Below are 21,610 nucleotides of genomic sequence, written 5' to 3'. Positions count from 1 at the left end.
AGAAAAAGGTTGCTAAGGCTGATGTCAAAGACATTACTGCCTATGTTTTCTTCTAAGAGTTTTATGGTTTCAGGTCTCACATTTAGGTCTTTAATCCATGTTAAGTTTGTTTTTGTGTATGGTATAAGAAAGTGGTCCAGTTTCATTTTTTTCCATGTAGTGGTCTTCAGGAATTTCTTTCAGATGTCAAATACTGCTAAAATTAATTCTTTTTTTCTTTAAAAATTTTTTAAATGTTTATTTTTGAGAGAGAGAGAGACAGAGCATGAGTGGGGGAGGGGCAGACAGAGAGGGAGACACAGAATCTGAAGCAGGCTCCAGCCTCTGAGCTGTCCACAAAGAACCTGACACAGGGCTCGAACTCATGAACCGTGAGATCATGACCTGAGCCAAAGTCGGACGCTCAACCAACTGAGCCACTCAGGCGCCCCGAATTCTTATGTTAACCAAAGAAAAGTGACTGAGTCAGGAAACTTGACTATAAAGGGCTGATAAGGCTAAATAGTTTTAAAAGGCTTTACTTAAAAACGATTTCCTATTACTGGGAGGCTAAAATTAAGAGAGGAGACAGCCAGAGAATAGTCAAGAGCAATTTCATTACATCAGTTACAGAATAAATTATATTCATATACTAGAATTTTTCTGAACTCTCAAATTGTGGAAAATCTGTGCTTTATTATAAAATGTACAATGTGGCTTAAAACCTCAAGATAAATAAAGCTGTTTTAAAAAAAGTCTTTGAGAGAAAAAATACACCATGAATTATTTCTAGGTTTCTTACAATAAACTCAGCAAATGAAAACCATGAAAAAAAGCTCTTTGCAACCAACACAACCGCCAAAAATCAGGCACACTGTTCTGTTGGATCTAATAGAAAAGAGCCACTCTTAACCAGCTTCATACTGCATTTTTTTAGTGTACTTCATTGACTAGTACATTCAGAATCAACAGAAGTTTGAGAAATCTTCTAAGAGCCACTTTAGGAAACAAAGTTAACAGACTACATTTTTTTTTTTCCAAATGAAAGTAACTTGTATGAATATCATTCATATTCTTCTCACACAGTCTACCTTAGTTGAATAAAAGAATATCTTAAGAAAACGGAAACTATTTTCTAATAACTAAACTTAGGACATAGTTAAGAAATATTATCCAAGGGGCTACTGTTTACACTTTCATCCCTTATGAAGCCACTAACCTTCCCAGAGTTGGTACACTGAGTTTCCTGAATGACAGCTATGCTTCATGTACCAGTCTCATCCCACACTCTGAGAAACCTTAGTTACTAGTGTTGTCCTCACAGACTTCACAATTTCATGGAAGAAAACAGATCACAAACAAATAAATATATGTATGGCAGGTGGTAGTAAGTGCTATGAAAAAAATAAAGCAGGGTAAAGACAGGGAGAATGATGAAGGCAATGCTATTTTATATATGGTTTCCCTTGTCAGGGAACCCTGACAAGGTAAAATTTAAGCAAAAATTTGAAAAAAGGAAAAAAGTAACCATGCTGGGTATGTGGAGTAAGAACATTCTAGATGAAGAGAACAGCAAACACAAAGGTCTTGAGTTGAAAAAACCCCAACCTTAGAATTCTGACTGCTCCTCCTTACTCAACCAGCTGGTTCTGCCCCAATCCTGAGTTCAATCCTCTTATCAGAGTCCAAACAAAAAAATTCCAAGAAGAATCCTCTAGCAGTTTTTGCTCTCAATTTACTCATTTCACCACCACCCCCTTAATCCATCTTCTTTGTATAAGACTGAGAATTTATACTCATCACTACTGTAACAAGTGATGAATACTATACTGATAAGAACACACTCAGAAAGGCTAAACTCTCTCTCTCTCTCTCTCTCTAGTCTTTTGGACTGATAATGGTAGTGACTTTATCACTCCTCCTTACCTCCATACCAAAGAAATGACAACAAAGGATACCACAGCCTTTCAAAATTAATTCTAATTTAAGAAACAGATAACTGATTCTCAGCAGTTACCCGAGTAGAAATTGCTGTAGGTTATCAGTAACTTAGAGGAAAGAGAACAATGTTCTGAGACAGAGACAGGAAAAAAGATGCTAACAAAAAAACCTTGCAAACCTATGCATTAACTTGCATAACCACATCTTACAACTTTAACTTACATTAAGGGTGAAAACTTGAGCTTCATTTGTTATGTGAAAGAAAATGTTTCTGTACTACATAAAAGGAGAATAATAAAATATATCAATTACTCTGTATGTCTAGGAGACCTCATTTTCATGTCCATAATCAGAACCTGCCACATCATTTTCTGTCTGGCACAGATAACTATTTTATCCCCATATATTATGATTTATCTTACATGTTAGTACAGGAAAAAGCCTGAGTTATCTTAAAGATAAGTACTTTTTTCTTCTGTTCCACTTACCTTAGCCCAGTAGCGAAAGGCTAACACCAAAGGAGTAAAAACAGGTTCCGCCTTGCCAAGAGCAGCAAGTAAATCAGTAGTGAGGCATGCCATATCATTTCCTGCACTCACTCTACAAAGTAAACCACTGTGAATGAGAAAGAAACAAATTTCACTGTATTAAAACCTTAAGAACCAGAATATTCCAAATCCTATGGTTATTCTTTCCAGTCACCGTATTTTAATACCAAGGAAGTCATAATAAAAACAAATAGATTTTAATAGATTGAGAGATAACTGGAAACGACAAATCATTTCTATCACTAGAGTTCCATAAAAAGTAAAGATGTTTTCAATACTCATTTGTACTTCAGAAATGAATTTCAACCTCACTTAGTATTTAAATTCTTCAGAAATTAATTTCAAGGGGTGCCTGGTGGGTGGCTAAGTGGGTAAGCATCCAACTCTTGATTTCAGTTCAAGTCATGATCTCACGGTTCATGGGACAGAGCCCCATGTCAGGTTCTGTGCTGACAGTACGGAGCCCACTTAGGATTCTCTCTCTCCCTGTCCCTCCCCTGCTCTTGTGAGTGAACGCATGCACTCTCAAATAAATAAAAAAAAAAAAATTTAATTTCAAAAGAAGCATTAACATTCACCAAAATTTGATTTATATCAGAGAAAATGCATTGATCTCATCACTGTCAAGTAGTGTAACATACCTTCCTGGCTCATTCTTTTTGCTCTGCACATGATAAAAAGAAAAAATGAAATACTGAAGTAACCAGCTATACTTCTTGACTCGAATTTTTCCTATCTAAGCTTTCATGATTTTACTGATATGGTACTTTGGATTAGAAAGGACATACATATGAACCCTCAAATAATGCTTAAATGTAAGTGAAAATAGGAGCTATATTAAAGGAGTGATGGAATTATAGTAGAGATATTTGGCGGCAGGAAGAATGTATTTGAGGTTCCACAAAGAGGCAATTTGACACACTGTGGATACAAAACAAAAAACAGAAAACACTAGGAGTCAGAATACTTCCATTCTGATCCTGATTTTACTCTAAATGTTGTGAATCTGGCCAAATCATTTAATCCCTCCAGATTCCAATTTTTTAATTAGAAAATAACAAAGTTGAATTAGATCTCCATAGATTCTTCTAACTTTGAATAAGAAAATATAGTACTCTTAAAATGTAAGATATACAAGTTAGTATTCAATAAAAGAACACTTAAAGAACACTTAATTACTTCTGTATTGTTTTTATGTCTCCCACATTGATCGCAAATAGGATTATCTCAGTTTCCTTTTTGACAGGCGCTTTGCTCTCAATCCTATATACATATTAGTCTTCAGTGACTCATTCAATTTCAGTGAACTAAAAATTAGATTCTAAAAGATTGTGGGCTCCTTGAGAAGAGCGGCTATTTCCTATTTATGTTTGTATCCTTACAGCAAAGCAGTACCTAACATACAGTAAATGCACAATGCTGTTGGGTGAATGAACTTCTCTGAGAAAAAAATGGAAGTTCTGCCTTACTGTGTTTTGTGTTTAATTGGTAACTCTCCTTTTTTTGACATGCTTTTAGTAAGCTTTTATTTTTAATAGATAGTATATTAATCTAAGGAGAAATATAAAACAAAATTTTCTGGAGCACCTGGTGGGTCAGTCAGTCAGTTGAGCGTCTGACTCTTGATTTCAGCTCAGGTCATGACCTCATGGTTCATGGGATAGAGCCCCAAGTCAGGATTCTGTCTCTCCTTCTCTGTCCCTACCCTGTGCATGCACATTCGCATGTGTGCATTCTCTCCCTCAATAAATAAACTTTAATAATAAAATTAAATTAAATTAAATTAAATTAAATTAAATTAAATTAAAATAAAATAAAATAAACAAAATAAAATTTTCTGCCTTGGAAATGTTCACTGTATATTTACTTGTTATTTCAAAAACTATTTTCTTTTCATTGTTACTAACCTTTTCCGATCTTTGCACACCACAACAGGAACTTTGGCATGAAAATCAGATTCCACATCTATATATAATACTAATAAGGAATAAAATAAAACAAGTAAGCTATTGCCAACATCTCTCAAATATTTACTTTATGGTAAACATTAAGTGATAGTTTCCTTCTAAAAATCATTTGCGTTGCTTCTGTGGGATAATACACACTCCACATTATAAGCATCAACCCAACAGAATCTCCTACCTCTCTTGGTGTCATTTGCTATATATCATAAATGACAGGCACAGTCCCAAATATTGTCCAAAAATTATAATCAGCTTAAGAAGAAAGGTCTTAACATCTCTAAAAATTTGAACATTTTCCAGTAAGTATATAATCTAGTCAAAGTGATTAAACCTTCAAAAATATGGCAAACAACAAACACCACTTACTTCTATTTCCAAAGGAGTCATGAAATGAAAACCTACAATGCTTCGACAATTTAGTTGTTTTAAGTTATCCATGCAAGTAAAAGGCTAACTCTGCTGGCCCCATTTCCTGTTACTATATGAAAAGTTTGCCCTAATCAATCAAAGAGCCTAAGGAAGAAGAGGGTAAAGCACACTTCCACTCTGAAGTCTTTCTCTACATCTCCCAGGAAGGCCCCATGACATAAATGTCCAATCTAATGAAAATAGATAGTTTAATTTATTTCATCTGAAGTTAAAAGAAAATCTCTTAGTAGTACTTGTTGGGATTATTAATTTATTAAAAATTCATGTGCTGAAGATTTATATGCCAGGAATTGCATTACGCATAGTGGTTATGACAATTAATTAGTAAGACACAAAGAGCTCAATTAAGGGTTTGCAAAACATAAACAAATCCTGTAAATAACAAGACAGAGATCTTAAAGGAATACAATGAAGGCTTAAAGAAGGTAATAATTTTTTAATCAGACTGAATTTTATAAACCTATGTTATGTGACTTAAGATGATCTAGTCATGTATTTAATATACGTTTGCTAGGCTGATACTGTCCAGTGAATCTAAAGAGGTAAAAGCTCTATATCTATCTCTTATCTGTAATATGCTTTAGTTTTTGTGCAGTAACAAGCAAGTATTTATTACGAAATAAATCTATATTAAAATCCCTTTACAAGATTCATTACATCGAATTATTTTCATAAAAACTAATTTCCCAGGAAAATGGCTAACAAGAAGCTGACAAATAATGGCGAGCTGACAGGGCAAAGAGAGAGAGAGAGAGAGAGAGAAACAGAGAGAGAGAAGGAAGTTAGAGCTGACTGTGAAGTCAATGACAGGGTAAAGGAGGGTCAATAAGCGATCTTTTCTAAGCCAAACTGAAAATATTTTTGCCACATATTTGTAACTCATAAAATTTAAGATGATAACAGGATTAATAACAACAATCACAGCAGCAAAAATTTAGTAAGAAGTCACTGCATGTAAACCAAGCACTTCTAAGCTGTGGCTTAACCCATTTCATCCTCCCAACAATCTTCTCATCAAAAAGATACTATACTGGACTGCCTGGGTAGCTCAGTCAGTTAAGCATCTGACATTTGGTTTCGGCTCAGGTTATGATCTCACAGATTGTAAGCTCAAGGCCCATGTCCAGCTCTGGGCTGACAGCATGGAGCCTGTTTAGAATTCTCTCTCCCCCTTCTCTCTGCCCCACCCCTGCTTGTATTCTCTCTCTCTCAAAATAAGTAACCTTAAAAAAAACAAAACAAAAAAACCACACTATATTACTGCCATTTTATAAATGAGAAAACTGAAGCATTAACACTTCAGTAATTTGTCAAAGGATACAACCAGTAAGTGTCAGAAGTAAAATTTGAGCCCAGTTAAGTCTGGCTCCATATCCTGAGCTCTTAGGCATTTACTTTTAACAAGAAAAGCAATAAATAAAAAAACAAGAAAATAATATTGTACTACCTGACTTAGGGGGTGGTTTAAGACAGATGTAAAAACTTTTTTATTTTGAAAGTATTTTTACCTATACGAATGTCCATTTTACATCAAAAACAATCCAGACAGACAAGAAAGATATGAGAAACATACTAGGTATGACTTGGTTGATGTAATATAAATGATTAATTATTATTTTAAGTGGAAAAAAAAAATACTTACTCAATGCATGCAGCACACATTTTTTCCCAAGTCTCTCCTAAATCTTCCTTCATCAGTGACTTCCTAATGATTACAGGTTTTCTGTCTTCTTTTACACAAGAAATGCCCATAACATTTTTAAATTACCCAATAGGCAGTACTTTTTTACATACCAATTTTAAATATACTTTTTATCTAATGACATGTAAATTTTATAGCACACCTATTCAACAAATATGTAAGTGTATGTAATATAATGACTCATATATGCTACTACAAGTGTTAAACTTGGTTAGCCATATATAAAAAACACAGGGCACATACCCTCAAAGAATTTTCTTTAGAAAGACAAAAAAAAGAAACTCACCACTTTTTTTTAAAATCCCAAGCACTTGTATCAGAAGATCTGGATGATTCATCTAAAAAAATTCAAAGTAAATCAATACACTAATTTCAAAGTTCAAGGTGCAAACATTAGAGAGAATTCGATTTCATTAAATATTTAAATAAAACCAATCTATTTTAAAATAATGAAAAAAGAATAGTTAAAACACTTTTATGGTAACATATCTTGTTCATGGAACTAGAATATAATAAATCATGTAGTGCTATTCTTCCAGCAATATTTCTAGAATTAATAAGTTCTTAGAATGAGAAAAGATTCTGGAATTTCACAGCAAAATAAACAGAAAAGAAACCAGTTTGCCAAATAGCCTTCAAAGAGAAGTTGTTGAGATAGGAAATTTAAGAGATACTGGTAACTGGCAGCATGGTCAAAAGGCTTAGATTAAATACTACTTTAAAATACAAACTTGTCAAATGCTTAGTTTAGTATGTACTTTGTTGCTAAAGTATTTAATAATCATGTACTAATGGTAAGTAAATAACTGTATGAGATAAGAAATTAAAACATCAAGTTTTCACCTAAATCATTAATTTTCACCTAAGCATTAAAATTATTCAATGACAGGGGCGCCTGGGTGGCGCAGTCGGTTAAGCGTCCGACTTCAGCCAGGTCACGATCTCGCGGTCCGTGAGTTCGAGCCCCGCGTCAGGCTCTGGGCTGATGGCTCGGAGCCTGGAGCCTGTTTCCGATTCTGTGTCTCCCTCTCTCTCTGCCCCTCCCCCGTTCATGCCCTGTCTCTCTCTGTCCCAAAAATAAATAAAAAACGTTGAAAAAAAAAAAAAAATTTAAAATTATTCAATGACATGTAAAATGTCAACCGAGTATTTTAAATGTTTCATAGGTCAATAAATAAATAATGTTAGCAGTGCTAATTACTACTTATGGTAAGTACCCAGAATGTACCAGGCACACTATACAAAAATGTTTGGTATACAGCATCTTATTTAATATAAAAGTTATTATTATCCCTGTTTTAGAAATTAAAAAACTGAGTCTCAAAAAGGCCAAGTCACTTGCTCATTGCAGCCAAGACTTGAACACAGAAGTATGATTTTAAAGTTATTTTCACTTTCTATACTGCCTACAAGTGATAACTATTCAACACCATCAAATATGTACAAGCATTTTCCCTTTTTACTGCATTCCCCTGCTTCCTTCTTTCTCTCCCTTATTTTTATTCCACCTATATCTAGTACCTAATAGTTTCCAAAATCACATTTAATTACACTATAAACCAGAATCTTATAGTCCCCTACACCTTCTCTAAGAAGATAATCAACTAAAAATTACCAAGTACTAGTTAAGAACCACATAAAAAAGTGTCTTCATAATTACTTACCCTGGGAGGAAATTTTATATCTATATTAACATCACTACTTTTCAGAGCAAACTTAGTCAGAGATGAGCCATACAACCTAAGTGAACACTCTGGAAATAAAGGAAAAAATATGAAAGCATGAAATAGTGTGCAAATATGAGAAATTTCTTAAAAACGATAATAGGAAAATTACATATATTTCAATTCTGTGTCTTCTAGTACAACATTTATAGAAGAATGACATCCTTTCTAACTGATCTGCAAAAAAATAAAAATGTTTCTCAGTTATGGGATTCAGGGACAGAGAAGGAAGAAATTACTCATAAAAGTTCAGTGTTTACACAAAATATTAGTAACAGTTCATTTAGGAATGACTAGAAGTATGTTTAATATTTAATATGTAACAGTGAAAATGTACTAACCTAGGTATAGCTACTGTCATAAACTACATTTATTTACTCTTAGATATTTATATTTATGTAAGAGATAATAGCACTTTAAATGGGGAAGGGATCATAGACATTGAATGCCAATGCTCTTTAAAAATACAAAATGAAGGCTTGTCACTTGATATTATAAACCTAAACCGCCCCCCCAAGAAAAAACAAAACACAAACAAAAAACCCTGTGGTTTTTCAAGATTTCATAGACCAAAATATATAGGAATAACATACAACTTACATATTTTTCAAACTATCAAATACATTATTCAAAAAGCATCGTAAGGTAAATTTTAAAAGGATCTCACCAGAGGGCAAGTTGAAAATAACATGATTGAGACTACTCAGGCAGGTTCAGTTTCTTAGAAAGTGTGAGTTTATACTCATTTGTATAGATAGAAGTCTACTGTTCAAGTTCACAAAACGTCTGAAAATCACTGAAATCATTAACATCATAAAAACTTCATTTCTGTCCATTTTTTAATACATTTTACTTATTTTTTTAAAGTAGGCTCCACAGGGGCGCCTGGGTGGCTCAGTCGGTTAAGCGCCCGACTTCAGCTCAGGTCATGATCTCACAGTTTCTGAGTTCGAGCCCCATGTGGGACTCTGTGCTGACAGCTCAGAGAATGGAGCCTCCTTTGGATTCTGTGTCTCCCTCTCTCTCTGCCCCTCCCCCACTCATGCTCTGTCTCTCACCTTCAAAAATTAAACATTAAAAAAAAAAAATTTAAAGTAGGCTCCACACACAACATGGGGCTCGAACTCACAACCCCAAGATCAAGAGCTGCAGGCTCTACCGACTGAGCCAGCCAGGTGTCTGCATTTTTCTTCTCAAAATAGCAAATTATTTCTGTATATAATTTAAATTAGTATTCATTGTACTTTGGGTAGAAAACCACATTACAGAAATAAAATGAAATGCAAATGTTTTCCATTTTTTAATTTCAATTTTATATTTTCTTATAAATCTCACAAATGGCTCTATATAAAACTGTAATTTGTCAACTGTCCAAAATCCCGCTGGTGGTGAGAAATAAGTTTTATTGAATAGACATTTACTTAAATTCAATATTGATGCAAAAACAGTATTAAGTGTTAAGCAAATATAATCTTTATATAAATGTCTACAATAAACCTGGCACAACTCCCCTTTACACCAAAAATATAAGCTTTCTGTAAAGAAAGAGCAGAGTCAAAAAGAAATAAAAGGGCAAATTTTACTTGTAATGACCCTACTTAAAGTAAATTAATTTTTCCCCACCATCGGCCATAAGAATCTTTTTCAGTGACTAGCTGGAATATACACACTGAAAATAATATAATTAAAATGTCCACTCAGAAGTCAAAGATACTGAAAAATAATATAAAATATAATATTTGACCTATAAGAAATTTTCCTATATCTGACATTTTAAAACTCTTCTTCTTGTCGTAATTCTCTATTTTACTTTTCTGAAATATTTCCCAAAAACTCACTTATAAAATAATTAAATTCATCTACTTTTAAGATGGGAGAAACAAACAGAAAGGAAACATTAAGAAATTTACACTAAGTTTAGCAAGAAGCAAGGGGAAAAGTTGTATGATTTTACTAATTAAGCATAAAGTGTATCTGTACCTGGTAAAAATGTTGTTACAACCTTTGACATTTCCTCCACAATTTCCTGACGGACTCTGAGGTCATCATCTGTTATTCCGTGTTCTTTTGCTAATTCAATAACAGCAACACTTAAAGCAGCCAAGTGGGCAGGGGAAGGAGGTGGCAGAGAACGAAGCTCACTTTCTTCCTGTTTTTCCTATTAATGTAACATTTAACAATAACATAAAAAAATTTTTTTTCTACTTTAATGTCCTTATATTTAGGATAGAAGAACATAAATATATTAACTCAACAAATATTCACCTTCTATATGCCAGATTTAATTTAAGACACCTAGGATATGGAAATGAACAAGAGACAGAAATGTTGTAAGTACTGGAAGATTAAGAAGTCTTTGAGGGGAGGTTATTATTAAACATTAAAAACTAAAACTTGTTCTACTGTACTGTCTTCATAAATTCTGAAATGCTACATCAAAGCCAAAATACTGTAAGTAAAACACTTAGCTGATAATTCTGTGGATAATTTTGCTGCAGCAAAAAGATTGTTTCAGGTGGAGGAGAAAGTCTTGAATCCTCTCTGATCTGCACATGATATCAGATTAAACGGTCACAGGAAAAGATCCTAGACACTATCATCACATTTGTTATACAGAATACCATTTACATTTGATTTCTTTCTGTTCTTTTATCCATCTAATACTAGGCAAAATGTTTCCCTAAACCCTGATTCTACTGAAAGTTTGAAAGCCAATTTAAACCAAAAAGCTAAAGAGAGACTATATTGATTTTTAAAGATTGATTTATTATTCTGATTTTTAAAATTTTTTTAAAGTTTATTTATTTGAGAGACAGAGAGTGAGTGAGGGAGGGGCAGAGAGAGATAGAGGGAGAGAGAGAATCCCACGTAGGCTCCGCACTGTCAGCACGGAGCCTGATGCAAGCTTGAACCCACAAACCGTGATACCATGACCCAAGCCGAAACCAAGAGTCAGACACTCAACCAACTGAGCCACCCAGGTGCCCCTATTATTTTGATTTTTTAAAAAAATACATGCTAACTGCAAAAGCTACATAAAACATAGGAAAATACAAAGAAGAAAATCATCCACACAATGTTGTCCTATTTCCTTTACTTTTTTTTTTTTTTTACCACAACGAAGACCATATCATTTCTTTAATATTATAATAATGGCATTTTCTATTACCACATTTTAGTCAAGAGACATTCTCTTATTTTTGATACATGTAGTTCCCAACAAATTGAAAAATCAGAAGTAGTTTGTTCGCTCTCCTCCACCCCTACACTGCACTTAAACAAAGACTGGTCTATTCCTAATTTTATTCATTGTTACTATATTCAGTCTTAACATAAGTAAAGTTTACCTAAGGTACAGAAAATCAAACATGGCCGTAAGACAGCTTCATTTTTCTTCCAAATTTTTAGTTAAATTCTAGTTAGAGGAAATAGACAACAAATAAATATATACATTCATGTCAGATAAAGCTATGAAGAAAAATCAAACAGGGTGAGAGACGAGTTTGATGGGTAGGGGGTATTATTTTAGAATAGAGTGGACAAAGGTAACTCTAAGCAGGTAATATTTGGCAGAAACCTAAAAATGAAGAACAGAAATGTTTAAATTTCTGAGGGAAGAACATTCAGACACAGAGATGATAAATGCAAAGACTTAAGAGGCAACAAAGTACCTACCTAATGTTATTTGAAGAGATCAATGTGATTAAAGAGGTAACTAAATGATGAGGCTGAAAAGTTAACTAGAAGCCAAATATTGTATGACCTTATGATACGTGATAAGGACTTAAACTTTTATTCTAAGTTGGGAAGCCAGTGAAGAGCTATGAGCAGGAAGTAACATGTTATGACATGTTGTTGTTTTTTCTTTTTTATTTATTTATTTTGAAACAGAAAGAATTCCAAGCAGGCTCCACACCATCAGCACAGAGCCCGATGCAGGGCTCAAACCCACGAACCAGGAGGTCATGACCCAAGCCAAAGTCAAGGGTTGGGCGCTCAACTGACTAAGCCACCTAAGTGCCCCCACATGTTATAACATATTTTAAAAGAACAGTCCTGGCTGATAAATGAAAAAAGAATGGACTGTGGGGGGCAAGAAGGAAGGGTAAATTGGAAAGAGTCCAGGTTAAAGATGGTGGTAACTTAGACTAAAACAAAAAGAGTAGAAGTGCCTGACTGATTCAGTTGAGAGAACATGGGACTTTTGATCTCAGGATCATGTATTTGAGCCCTACACTGGGCATAGAGACTAGTTTAAAAAAAAAAAAAAATCCCAGAGGCACCTGGGTGGCTCAGTCGGTTAATATTGGACTTTGATTCAAGTCATGATCTCAGGGTTCATGAGTTTGAGCCCCACACTGGGCTCTGTGCTAACAGCTCAGAGCCTGGAGCTTGCTTCAGATTCTGTGTCTCCCCCTCTGCCCTTCCCCCACTCATGCTCTCTCTCTCAAAAATAAACATTAAAAATAATTTAAACCCTAGGGATGGTAATAGCTTTCCACTATTAAACAAACAAGAAAATTCCAAACAGAAAGAGTAGAGTGTGTGCAAATGACTCAATTTGGAATATATAATGTTTCAAGGTAAACGCTATAGAATTTGTTAACAGTTTGAATGTGGGATGTAGATGAGAGAGACAAATCAAAGATGATTCAAAAGTGCTTGTCCAAAGCAACTGGGTAAACAAATGGTGGTGTTTCTGGTGATATCTGGTAAGTTCTGGAAAGAATTAGTTTAGTCTAAGAAAACATGCCCGGGGCACCAGGGTGGCTCAGTCAGTTAAGCGTCCGACTTTGGCTCAGGTCATGATCTCGCAGTTTGTGGGTTCGAGCCCCGCGTCGGGCTCTGTGCTGCCAGCTCAGAGCCTGGAGCCTGTTTCTGATTCTGTGTCTCCCTATCTCTCTGCTCCTCCCCTGTTCATGCTCTGTCTCTCTCAAATATCAGTAAACATTAAAATATATGTATATATGGTGTGTGTGTGTGTGTGTGTGTGTGTGTGTGTGTGTGTGTGTATAGAGAGAGAGAGAGAGACAGGGAGAGAGAGGGAGAGAGAGAAAACATGCCCAAGAAGTTGACTTGCTAACAAGTCATCTATTTCCACTCTCTGGCCATTCATCCCATTCCCCTTACATCTACCAGTTAGTCTCCTACTTCAAAACTTTCAGTAAATCCTCAACAGAATACTAGCAAACCAAATGCAGCAAAATATTAAATAGATTATATAGCATGACCAAGTGCAATTTATTCCTGTAATGTAAGAAGAGTTCAACATACAATAGTCAATCAACATAATCACCATCTTAATAAATGAAAGAAAAAAAAATGACTTGAATACCTTGATACAGAAAAAGCATTTAACAAAATTCACCCTTTTGTGGTTAAAAAAAACAAAAACAAAAACAAAAGCACTCACCAAACTAGGAATAAAAGGAAATGACCTCAACATAATAAAGACCTATACAAAAACTCACAGCTAACATTAAACTCAGTGGTTAAAGACTAAAAGCTTTTTCTCTAAGATCAGGAACAAGTCAAGAATGCCAATTTTCGGGGTGTCTAGGTTGCTCAGTTGATTCAGCATCCGACTTCAGCTCAGGTCATGATCTCATGGTTCATGAGTTAGAGCCCCACACTGGGCTCACTGCTGACAGTGCAGAGCCCAGTTCAGATACTCAGTCCCTCTCTCTCTCTGCTCCTCCCCTGCTCGCACTCCCTCTCAAAAATAAACATTAAAAAAAAAAAAAAAGAATGCCCATTTTTACCACTTCTATTCAACATATTATTAGAAGTACTAGCCAGAGGAATTAGGCAAGAAAAAGAAATAATAGGCAACTAACTTGGAATGGAAGAAATAAAATTATCTCTATTAATAGATAACAAGCTAATATGTAAAAAACCCTAAAGATGCCATTAAAAAAAACTGTTAGAACTAATGAACAAATTCAGTAAAGTAGAATACAAATCAACATGCAAAAATCAGTTGCATTTCTATACACTAAGGAACACTTGGGTGTCTCAGCTGGTTAAGCATCAAACTCTTGACTTAGGCTCAGGTCTTGATCTCATGATCATGAGACTGAGCCCCACGCTGGGCTCCACACTGACTGTGGAGCCTACTGGGGATTCTCTCTCTCTACTCCCCCCACCCCACTCTCTCTCTCAAAATAAATTTAAAACAAATAATAATAAAATAGCCTCAAAAAGAATAAAATACTTAGAAATTAACTTAACCAAAGAGATGAATGACTTTGTACACTGAAAACAATAAAACACTTAAAGAAATATAAGACATGAATAAACAGAAAGACATCCCATGTTCATGGACTGGCAGGCTTAATATTGTTAAGATGATGTCAATACTACTCAAAGTAATCTACAGATTCAATACAATCCCGTTAAAATGGGATTGATTTTTTTTGCAAAAATAGGAAAATTAATCCTAAAATTCACATAGCATCTCAAGGGACCCTAAACAGCCAAAATAATCTTTAAAAAGAACAACGAAGTTACAGAATCCACATTTCCTGACTTTGAAACTTACCCTAAGAGTCACAGTAACCAAGACAGTATGGTACTGGTATAAAGACAGATGTATAGGTCAACAGAATAAAACACATAGCCCAGAAATAGATACTCATATATATAGCCAAATGATTTTTAATAAGGGTGTCAAGACTGTCCAATGGCAAATGGACTGGCTTTTCAACAAATCATGCTAGGAAAACTGGACATCCATATGCAGTATAGACCCTTATCTTATATCAATATACAAAAATTAGCTCAAAATGGATCAAAGACCTAAATGTAAGAGAAAAATTATAAAACTCTTAGAAGAAAACAGAAAAGTTTCATGACACTAGATATGGCAATGATTTATTGGATATGAAACATAAAAAAACACACAGACAAAAAAAGAAAAATTAGACAAATTGGAATTTATGAAAATCAAACTTCAGTGCATCAAACAACACAATTAACAGAGTAAAAGGCAACCCACAGAATAGGAGAAAATATTTGCAAATCACATATATGATAAGGGATTAATATCCAGAACATATAAAGACCTCCTAAAACTTAACAACAAGAAACCCAATTCAAAAGTGGTCAAAGGACTTGAATAGACATTTCTCCAAAGAAGATATACAAATGGGCAGTAAGTACACAAAAAGGTGTTCAACCTCAGTAATCATTAGGAAAATGGAAATAAAAAGGACAACGAAATATCAATTCACATACAGTAAGATAACTATTACAAAACAGAAAAAAACAAAAGTTTTGTGAATATAGAGAAATTGAACCCTTGGGCATTGCTTGTAGGAATCTAAAATGGTGTAGTCACTGCAGAAAATAGTATGGCAGTTCCTCAAAAAATTTAACATGTATTTACCATTTGATCCAGCAATTCCACTTCTGGGTATATACACAAATGAAATGAAAGTAGGGATTCGAACAAGTATTTCCTCTACCAATGTTCATACCAGTATCATTCACAATACCCAAAAAGTAGAAATGACCCAAATATGAATAAATGGATGGATGAATGGATACACAAAACATGGTACTATGGACTACTATTCAACATTAACAGGAAGGAAATCTAATACATACTACATTATGGTTGAACCTTTAAGATAAAATACTAAGTGAAATTTGCAGAAAAGGACAAACATTGTAGGATTCCACTTATATGAGGTACCTACAATAGCTAGCCAAGTACACAGAGACAAAACCAGGGGCAAAGGGAAGAGGGGAATGAGGAGTTACTGTATAATGGGTACAGAGTTTTATTTTATTTTATTTTTTTAATTTTTTTTTTCAACGTTTTTTATTTATTTTTGGGACAGAGAGAGACAGAGCTGAACGGGGGAGGGACAGAGAGAGAGGGAGACACAGAATCGGAAACAGGCTCCAGGCTCCGAGCCATCGGCCCAGAGCCTGACGCGGGGCTCGAACTCATGGACCGCGAGATCGTGACCTGGCTGAAGTCGGACGCTTAACCGACTGCGCCACCCAGGCGCCCCAAGGGTACAGAGTTTTAATATGGGATGATAAAAAGTTCTACAGATGCATAGTGCAGATGGTTGTACAATCATGTGAATGTACTTAATGTCACTGAACTGTACACTTAAAAATGGAAAAAATAATAAATTTTATGTCATATATATTTTACTGCAATAAAAAATTTTTTAAAACCTTCAATGGCACACACAAAAAAAACAAAACACCTTCAAGGGCACCAATAAGATAATGCCCCATCCTTTTAATAAGGAATTGACAGCAATTTAGTTTCAGCTTGCCTTTTTAAGCCCTCCTCCAACCATTCCTCCTACTTCTGCTAAAATTTTAGGCAATATCCATAGTTAAATAGTTACCAGCCATAAAATACTATATGTGCTATTGGGCCTCCAGGTCTTTACTTTCTGTCTCTATTCTTCCTATTTTCCTGATCATTCTCCAGTCTATTGGTTGCTCTTCTTCTACTAGTCCCTTAAACATTTGTATTCTTTGATCTTCTCTCCTGGTTCCTTTGGGTTATCTCACCCACACCCATGATTTCAATATGCTAAAGATTACCAAATCTGAATTTGTAGCTCCTATTATAAATTCCAGATCATTAGATTCAACTTATTGGTGGACATCTCTAATTGAAATACCCTGCAAGTGTTTCAAATTCAGTATATTCAAAAACTTTTTTTTTGTATTTCCTGAGTAAATGGCACCACAGCCTATAATAACACCTCAAATGAAATACCTTATGATCACTCTAGACATCCTAGGCCTCCACCTCCACAATTTTACATCCTAAATCTCTTGAAGTTCTAACCTCAACTCCATTCTATCTACTCCTTCTTATCAAATGTTCATCATTGCCTAACTGGATTATCATGAGAGACTAACTGGTCTCCCCAAACCTAGACCTTTCAAAAGTTTTTTTTTTTTTTTTTCATTTACTTCCAAATTAGTTAGTATATAGTGCAACAATGATTTCAGGAGTAGATTCCTTAGTGCCCCTTACCCATTTAGCCCATCCCCCCTCCCACAACCCCTCCAGTAACCCTCAGTTTGTTCTCCATATTTATGAGTCTCTTCTGTTTTGTCCCCCTCCCTGTTTTTATATTATTTTTGCTTCCCTTCCCTTATGTTCATCTGTTTTGTCCCTTAAAGTCCTCATATGAGTGAAGTCATATGATGTTTGTATTTCTCTAATTTCACTTAGCCTAATACCCTCCAGTTCTATCCATGTAGTTGCAAATGGCAAGATTTCATTCTTTTTGATTGCAGAGTAATACTCCATTGTATATATATACCACATCTTCTTTATCCATTCATCCATCGAGGGACAGTTGGGCTCTTTCCATACTTTGGCTATGGTTGACAGTGCTGCTATAAACATGGGGGTGCATGTGTCCCTTCAAAACAGCACACCTGTATCCCTTGGATAAATACCTAGTAGTGCAATTGCTGGGTCGTAGGGTAGTTCTATTTTGATTTTTTTGAGGAACCTCCATACTGTTTTCCAAGGTGGCCGCACCAGCTTGCATTCCCACCAACAATGCAAAAGAGATCCTCTTTCTCCGCATCCTCGCCAACATCTGTTGTTGCCTGAATTGTTAATGTTAGCCATTCTGACAGGTGTCAAGTGGTTCAAAAGATTCTTTCACACTTAAGTATGAAAGAGTGAGTTTGCAAAATACATGTCATTAAGCTCCATAAACCTCAAAATAAAATTCAAACAGTGTAAGTATACATATTCATTCATGATCAGGCTTTTGCCTAGCTGTCCAATTATCCATATATTTCATCCTCTCCTTTGTGTGCTTCAGTTATGCTAAACTACTAGTTGTTGCCTGAACACACTCTGCCATTTCTTGCCTCAAACCAACCCTCCACGTGATGGTTTCTCTTCCATAAAGATACATTCTCATTTCTACATTTGGCTAACATTATTAAGAACCAGGATCATATTCTCTATTCACCTTTTCTGACTCACTACACAAACTGTTACATAAGTCCCAATCTGCTGTCATACCATATTCTAAAAACCATCTACTATGATACTTAACCACATTCTTTCTCAATCAACCATTTGCTTATATGCCCACAAACTCCTTATGTTCACAGGTTATGGAGCTGTACTTCTTTTTACATTTCCGTAGCAGCAGTACCTAAAGCAGAAGCTGAAGGTACACAATAAATTCTTTATAAATTAAAAAAAAAAATCTATATTAGTCTTTTTACTGGAAAATATAGTTCAATTATCTTTTTGGATATGCATAAAATTAGTATGATTGAGCTTTTTAATCTGTTTTTCCTGACACCATCAAGCCTTGTGCCCTACCCCAAGTCTGCCCATTCTTTGGGATGGAGGGTTTTTCATTATCTTATTCAATCTTTCTACCTCTAATAGTTCAGAGGTTATACTTTTTTGCTACTTATAAAATGTATACCCTAGGTATTTCAACATGGATACTTAACCTAACAATATCTAAAACAAACCAGTATCTTTTATTCTCCTCCAAACCAGAAAATCTTTTGAAAGTTTTAATTTGGATAACCCTCTCGAAATTTACAGCCTATTATTGTTAGTATTTTATTTTTAAATTTTTTTTTTTTCAACGTTTTTTATTTATTTTTGGGACAGAGAGAGACAGAGCATGAACGGGGGAGGGGCAGAGAGAGAGGGAGACACAGAATCGGAAACAGGCTCCAGGCTCCGAGCTATCAGCCCAGAGCCTGACGCGGGGCTCGAACTCACGGACCGCGAGATCGTGACCTGGCTGAAGTCGGAAGCCCAACCGACTGCGCCACCCAGGCGCCCCTATTGTTAGTATTTTAGTACTAGCCTGCATTTTTCTCCATGACAAACTGAATGCTGTTGTTGTTGTTGTTGTTGTTGTTGTTGTTGTTACTGTCATTTTATTCAACCGATGTATCTTTAACTCTCCAATCCTTCTTCCAACTCTCTTATTTCCTCAAAGATCATTTTTAGTCTAAAATACAGCCTTTAGAACTTCCTTTACTGAGGGTCTTTTAGAGGTTAACTCACTTCTTTTATCCATCAATATATTCTGTGCTTAGTATTGTTAGATATTGTTAAGATATTGTGCTAAGATATTGTTAGATACACCTTTATGGGTGACCCCACCTTTTCTTTTTGACTGCTTTTATAAAAAGTACTTTACTGAAATATAATTGACATAAACAGCACAAATATAAAGTTTACAATTTGGCTGATATCTGACATACATATACCACCATAAAACCATCACTGTAGTCAACGTAATAAATGTTTCAATCACACATAAAAATTCCTTCATATCCCTTTGTGACCACTCTCCCACCCCTTTACACACATACTTGGGCAACCAATGACCTGCTTTTGACAACTACAGTTTAGTTTGCATTTTCTAGAGTTTTACATAAATGGAATCACACAATACATACTCATTTTTATCTGGCTTCTTTCACTCATGTTAATTATGTTAAGATTCATCTGTGTTGTATATATCAACAGATCATTCCTTTTTATGCCAAACAATAACATGGTATGAATATATACCACAATTTGTATATCCTTTCACCTACCTACTCATGTACATTTGGCTTCTCTGTATTTTTTGGCTAATAATTGCATATAAAGCTGCCATGAACATTAGTATACAAGTATTCGTACAGACATATGCTTTCACTTCTACTGGGTAAATACATAGTAATAGAATAGCTGATAGTGTATTAGGTGTATGTTTAACTTCTTTCAAACTGCTGAAGTGTTTTCAAAAGTGGATGTACTACCACATGATCCAACAATTCCACTTCTGGGTACTTACCCAAAGGAAACAAAAACACTAACTCAAAAAGATATTGTACCTCCTCATGTTCACTGCAGCATTACTTCTAATAGCCAATACATGGAAACAACCTAAGTACCCATGAATGGATGAATAAAAAATGTGATAGACAGATATAGATATATACTTCCCATTGTGTATGTGTGTATATATACAACAGAAATTACTCCGCCAAAAAAAGAAAGACATTTATAACAGGGATGGATGCTGAGGTCATTATGTTAAGTGAAATAAGACAGAGAAAGAAATGCTACATGATCTCACTTATACGTGGAATCTAAAACACACAAACTGAACTCATAAATACAGAGAACTGATTGGTCGGGATGAGCAAGATGGGTGAAAGTGATTAGATGGTACAAACTTTCAGTTATAAAATAAATAAATCTTAGGAATGTAATGTACAGCATGGTGACCACAATTAGTAATAATGCATTGTATATTTGAAAGTTGCTAAGAGAGTCAATCTTAAAAGTTCTCACCTCAAGACAAAAAATTTATTATGTGTGGTGCTGTACAACCAGACTTATTGTGATCATTTTGCAAAACGTATAGTGAATCATTATGCTGTCAACCTAAAACTATGTATCTCAATTAAATCTCAATTATATCTCAATTAAAAAATTACTGAAAATAACTAAAAGTTTTTAAAAAGTGCAAGTACTACTTTACATTTCCATCAGTACTGTTTGTGACTTACAGTTCGGTGTCCACATCCTTGACAAACCTTGGTACAGTTTTTTTTTTTTTATTTTTAGCTATTCTTGTATTGATTTCCCTAATGTAAAGATACAGAACGTTGAACATCTTTTCATGTGTTTGATATCTGTATATCTTTTGTAATGAAGTGTCAACTCCAATCTTCTGCCCATACTTTTATTGGACTGTTTATTACTGAGGTTTTTAATTTTTTTATTGAAGTATAATTAACATACAATGTTGTATTAGTTTCAGATACACAATATAATGATTCAACAATTTTATACATTTCTCAGTGCTCATTATGCTTATTAGTGAGCTTTCAAAGTTGTTTCTACCTTCTACATATAAATTATTGCCAGATACATGATTTGCAAGTATTTTCTCCCAGTTTGTAGCTAATATCATCATTTTTTGAATAGTATCTTCCAAGGAACTGAAGTTTGCAATTTTGAGGAAGTCTCATCAATTTTTTGTGTCCTTTAGTGTCATATTTTTTAAAATTGTGACTAACCCAAGGTTATAAACATTTTTTCCTATAGTTTCTTCTGGAAATTTTATGCTTTTAGGTTTTACATTTAGGTCTGTTATTCATTTTGAGTAATTTTTTTATACAGTACAAATTATGGATCTAATTATTCTAGAGCCATACATTTAGAAGACTATCATTTCTCCACTGAATTGCTTTTGAACGTCAAAAATCAGTTGTTCACACATGTGTGGGCCTATTTCTAGACTCACCATTCTGTTCCACTGATCTATTAGTCCACTTGAT

At 34.6% G+C, this 21,610-nt stretch overlaps 1 protein-coding gene across 15 annotated transcripts in view; it reads right to left on the bottom strand.

Annotated features, from left to right (window-relative positions):
- Positions 1 to 21,610, bottom strand: part of TUT4 (terminal uridylyl transferase 4) — a 136,956-nt gene that overhangs the window by 67,193 nt on the left and 48,153 nt on the right. For all 15 annotated transcript variants that reach the window (XM_058717378.1, XM_058717382.1, XM_058717373.1 and 12 more), the window contains 5 exons: positions 10,268 to 10,445; positions 8,228 to 8,316; positions 6,850 to 6,901; positions 4,376 to 4,445; positions 2,409 to 2,535 (listed from right to left, as the gene is read on the bottom strand). In XM_058717378.1, coding sequence (XP_058573361.1) covers positions 2,409 to 2,535; positions 4,376 to 4,445; positions 6,850 to 6,901; positions 8,228 to 8,316; positions 10,268 to 10,445 — 516 coding nt within the window. The remainder of the gene's footprint in view (positions 1 to 2,408; positions 2,536 to 4,375; positions 4,446 to 6,849; positions 6,902 to 8,227; positions 8,317 to 10,267; positions 10,446 to 21,610) is intronic.

The sequence above is a fragment of the Neofelis nebulosa genome, chromosome 2, assembly GCF_028018385.1.
Source record: "Neofelis nebulosa isolate mNeoNeb1 chromosome 2, mNeoNeb1.pri, whole genome shotgun sequence".
NCBI lineage: Eukaryota > Metazoa > Chordata > Mammalia > Carnivora > Felidae > Neofelis > Neofelis nebulosa.
Note: the sequence above shows the minus strand (reverse complement) of the source record. Positions and strands in the feature narration are given on the sequence as shown.